A 5,000-nucleotide genomic window follows, 5' to 3' on the forward strand; every position below is an offset into this window, starting at 1 on the left:
TTAACAAATTCTGTTCTGTATTACAATGAAACACCTGCGACGAATTTACATCTTCTAGCATGATTTATTTTTCTTAGTATTTTTTTATTGTTAGATATTTTGACAAGTTTCTGGAAACTAGTTGCACTAGTCTGTATCCAGCCCTGAACTCAGTTGAGATTTGTTCACTTCTTCGCTGATAATGGTAGATCTTAACCATAGAGTGGCAAACATAAAAAATGAAATAAGCTCGTGTAAATTGAAAAACCACTGGTTCTAATCGTGTCGATCTCGTTTATCGTTCTCGATGCCATCTCGATTTATAAACGGAGGTTCGTGCCAACACCTCTCCGCGGCACTAATCACGTTTCAGACCGTAATTCCGCTTTTAGCAAATTGCTTACGTGATAAAACAAGATGTGCGTGCTCTGTTTATTAACGAATGTCTAGATAATTTGCTATTTGAAATTGAAGTTTTCTATAGCTATAGCTAGTTGTCCAACTTTCTCTTTCAACATCTCCAGTTATCCGCCAACGTTGAATACTTTCGGTAGTTCCTTTGCACACTTGGTTAATCATAAACACCGGAACATAAAATAAAACCTCTGTGTTGACCATTTACCTACGCTGTTATCATACTAAAAGAAGCACGTATTTCGATGCAGAAGGTTGTTTCATGTAGAAAAACGGATTACACAGAGACGTAATAATTTTTCATATCTTTTGAAGTTCAATAACTCAATTTGTTTCAATTTCAATTGGATTTTGTGAGTACAAACTTAAAAATTCCTATGATTTAGGATCGTAACATGCGTGCAAAAAACATTTGCTGTCGCGTCTAGTAATTAAATTTTAAAAAAGGCCAGCAATGAGAGCATAAAACGAATTTTGCTAAGAGCACACAAGTCCAAACAAACAGCAATTTATTAGCGCCCTAGTGGAACGTTGTTAAAACACACCGTGGCCAAACAACAGAAACACAATTTTCTAAAGCCGACGCAAGCTGAATAAAGAGATCCTTGTATGATTAATTTTGAAAAAGTGAAGCCTTTACCATGAATGGAATTATTGATAGGATTACAGTTCTAATGTTTTGACAAGACGATAAACCATGATTTAATACAGGGAAAATTAGAATAACAATGTCTATCGGCCTCTTTCGTTTCCGGCTCGATTATCACATTTATACTTCCCAGAAAATAGATCACTTTTGTTGGCTTTAGATCACATTTCCTCAAACTCAGCTCGTATAATTTCTAATCAGTTCATACAAAAATAAATCGTCTTGCTTTCAATGTCTGTTATTAACCTGGGGTTTGAAAGTATCGCATAAAAGCATTTTCATAAATGGATTTTGGACTGTGCCCGAAAATTTATTTAACACTGTTAATTTTGCCGGCAAAGTGCATGGTAAAATTACTGAAGTTAATTTACGAAGCACGTGGCTTTAATATTTTCCAAAGTATCGTGATGGAGATTCCATGAAGTGATCTCCCACGCCTCCTTTGACATAATTAAAATATCAGCGAATAGGAATGAAAATTCTTAAATAATAACATGACGGGAGGTGAAACCCGCAAGCATAAAAGGCAATAATCGCACGATGTGTTTTCCAAGTGCTTGAAAATTTATTCATCAGCATGATATCTATATTAGAATTATGGTACCTGGAGTGTTAAAACACTTACTCGATTTGCAGTTAGGGTATAAAAGGCACTTAAACACGCTGCGCAGTTTGATGAAGAGTTGGCTTTTAACACAGTCATCTTCACAAATAGTAATCTCTTGACTAGATTTCCGATGAACTTAAACCGTCGGCAAACTAACTCAACCGCGGTAAATCAGATTGCATTTGCTCTTGTTATAAAACTTGTGACAATCAGAAGAACATCCGTAAAGAACACTGGACTGAAATGAATCTAGCAGATGGGAGCACTTCTAATTTGACCAGCAATGGTATTCCAGACGAAGGGCTTGAAATTGCCCACTACAAAGAAACCCTATGGTTCGAAATCTTTCGCTTGACCTTTCAAGTCTTCCTGGCTTTTGTTGGCGTAGCAGGCAACATCATTGTGTGCTTCGTGATCAGCTCTCAAGTTCACATGCGCACAATTACCAACTACTTCATAAGAAACCTGGCTGTGGCAGACATCGGAGTTCTTCTTCTAGCTTTCCCGTTAGCAGTAATCAACGAGCAAGCCCCGGATCACTGGCCTCTAGGGAAGTTTACCTGTCTGTATGTATTGCCCCTGTGCGATGTCTTTGTCGGCGTTTCCGTGTGGTCAATCACCTTGATAGCTTTCGATCGCTATAGAGCCATAGTGCGGGGAGCCCTTCCGAATCGTGGGTCCACTGTGTTCAAGTCTGCGCGCCGGATGGTAGCCTGTGTTTGGTTGTTGTCTTTTTTGGTCATATCTTTGCCGTTGTATCTTGTTATGGAGTTTACTGATCACAAACCCGCTTACGACGAGGTCGAATGTTTCCCAAAGTGGCCAAACAACGAGGAAGGGTACAAAATGAAACAGTCTTACACGATCGGCTTAACCATATTCTGGTACGTTCTTCCGCTTGGTATCATTGCGGCTACGTTCTGTAGCATTTCACAGAAGCTCCGCGCCAGTAGCAAGTTCAACAAGTTAATCAGAAAAGAATGTAGCGACGGTGGCGAGCAAAAGATTCGAAAAAGGGTTCGCGAGCGACAAAACATCAAAGCCAAAAAGCTCTTAATTCCAGTCGTTGTAGTTTTTGCTGTGACGATGTTGCCACTCAATGTTTTCCGCCTCGCAGTCTTGTATTGGGAAGAAATCTACGAGCACAAATATATTTGGGTATATTACAACACCTGCGTGTTATGTGTCGTTGCCAACTCATCGGCAAACTTTTTCATTTATTCTTTGGTAAGTGAGGAGTTTCGCCAAAGTTTCAAACGCTTTTTTTTACGAAATATGGGTGCGCCGAGTTCTCAAGGTGGTACTGAAAGAACCGTCCGTAGTCCACTAAGTCCAATGGATTTAAAAACTTTGAGTTCCCATCCTTCTAAAAAAAGAAGTGGAGGAGACGATCAGAATGTAAATAATAATCAAAACAAATTGTGATGCAGCATCACTTCATCGAGAACTTTAAATGACTTTTAATTGAAATGACGACCACTTCATTTTCCTGAATTAAACACGATGGTAAAGATTGAAGGAGGCACTTTCTAAAACCAATCTACAGCAAAATAGAGAGAATTAGATAGATTGTCATAAGGCCGGGGCTAGTGGATTTTGATAAAGCGCGAGTCAGTTCCATCTGGAATACGTGACTTCATGATCATGTAAATTCATCAGAGCGCGAAAAACACAGCTGTTTGTAATGACGCCTCTAGCGTAATGCCATTTTCAAAAAACAAACAATTGTATTCCAGAACGCCACGTTTAATGAAAAAAAGTTTCCCTACAGGAACAATCGTAGCAATGATGACTGACAATTGATATCCCGCAAACCAATGACATTTGCTTTGACACTAATAAGGAGAACCTGAGCGTTAAATTATCTGTTTTCTACGGTGGCCGAAGAGTCCGTATTTGTTTTCTTCGTTGGCCTATTTGTGGCGGCATTTCCATTTTCTCTCGGCAATTTCCATTTGCTCACTGAAAATGCACGGTCAACTCGCAAATTTTAATTTCAAAGTTCGTCCTCCAGCATTGTGCAGTCTTTTACTAATGATTCATCCCAACTGAATTGCACTCGCAATCACATGGTTTTCTATGCAAACGGTGACTGGATTTATACCAGAGACGGATCATCAGTCTGGGACGAACTTGGGCAGAGAACGGTGGTTCGCACAATAATACGTCGATCTGTGTATAAATACGGGCAGACATACGCATCATCTGTTCAGACGAAATATCCAGATATTTCCTCTTTGTAGACGAACTTCCGTGGATAATTCGTGTGGACGGATCATATGTCTGTATAAATAAGGGTCAAAGAGGAACTATCGAAGCGGTTGTTTTGCAGTAAACTGTAAACTCAAGATGGCGAACAAGACCAAAAAAGCACATGTATGGACGGTAACTGAGAATTTCAATATTTTGCCCTTCTTCTAGTTGACAACATTTTCGTGAACTGTTCTTGTTGCCATTTTGAAATTTGCCGCCAATATTTACTTGACAGGTACCTAAGCCTTTCGTCGCGCTTTCTCGGAAATTACCGGTCGAACTATAACACACACTAATGAATCGTCTACTAGTTCATCCCGTATTTATGCTAGCCAGATGATTCGTCTTGACGGACGATCCGTCTCTAGTGTAAATCGAGCCGCTAGTAAGGTGAATTTAACACTTCAGGTAAGAAACTGTTTCTAATACAAAACAAGACGCCTACGATGGCGTATCCGTGGAATGCCCAAACAGTTAACACAAATTGTCCAGTTACAGTGAACTTCAAGTACAGGTAGACTTCGGAAAATGGCGAAAGATTACTAGAAAGATACATCTGTAATGTAACTTAAAGTTTTTTGTTGTAAAAACTCATTACTAATGTTACTAAATTTGCAAATGCAAACAACGAAGCCCTATTAGCAGGTTATCAGGATACGGGATCTTTTATTTATTTATTTTTTGTAAGGAGACTTAATTCAAATCCTACAGTTTTACTTGCTTCGTTAACTCCTTTCATCCAAAAATTACAGGATCAGCCTTAAATCATCCGAAAAACTTATTACAAATCACAGTTCAACAACTTATCATCCTGGGCCAGTTGTTCAGAAACTGGGTTTTAAAACAAGTTTTATCCTCTACTCCCAAATGCTGTTCAAGGCTGATATTCAGAAAAACTTTACATTAGAAGAAGTCAATCTTGAAAAACAAAAATAAGCAAAGGAAACTGTGACCAAAAAGTTGAAAACATAAAACAAAAGTTTACGCTAATCCTGGATTAAGGTAATTGGCTTTCGAACAACCGGGCCCTGTAATCGACGTCTGATTCTGTAATCCTGGTTTAGTTCCTTGCAAACTGTATAAATTTGCCGTGGCGAA

The 5,000-nt window shown here is 38.8% G+C and overlaps 1 protein-coding gene across 1 annotated transcript; it reads left to right on the top strand.

Annotated features, from left to right (window-relative positions):
* The first annotated feature begins 1,637 nt into the window (after nt 1-1,637).
* Nucleotides 1,638-4,566, top strand: LOC137980335 (neuropeptide Y receptor type 2-like). The gene has a single exon (XM_068827753.1). The coding sequence runs from the start codon at nt 1,893-1,895 to the stop codon at nt 3,072-3,074; it is 1,182 nt and encodes a 393-aa protein (XP_068683854.1). The 5' UTR covers nt 1,638-1,892; the 3' UTR covers nt 3,075-4,566.
* The last annotated feature ends 434 nt before the right edge of the window (nt 4,567-5,000 follow it).

This window comes from Montipora foliosa, chromosome 1 (genome assembly GCF_036669935.1).
Source record: "Montipora foliosa isolate CH-2021 chromosome 1, ASM3666993v2, whole genome shotgun sequence".
NCBI lineage: Eukaryota > Metazoa > Cnidaria > Anthozoa > Scleractinia > Acroporidae > Montipora > Montipora foliosa.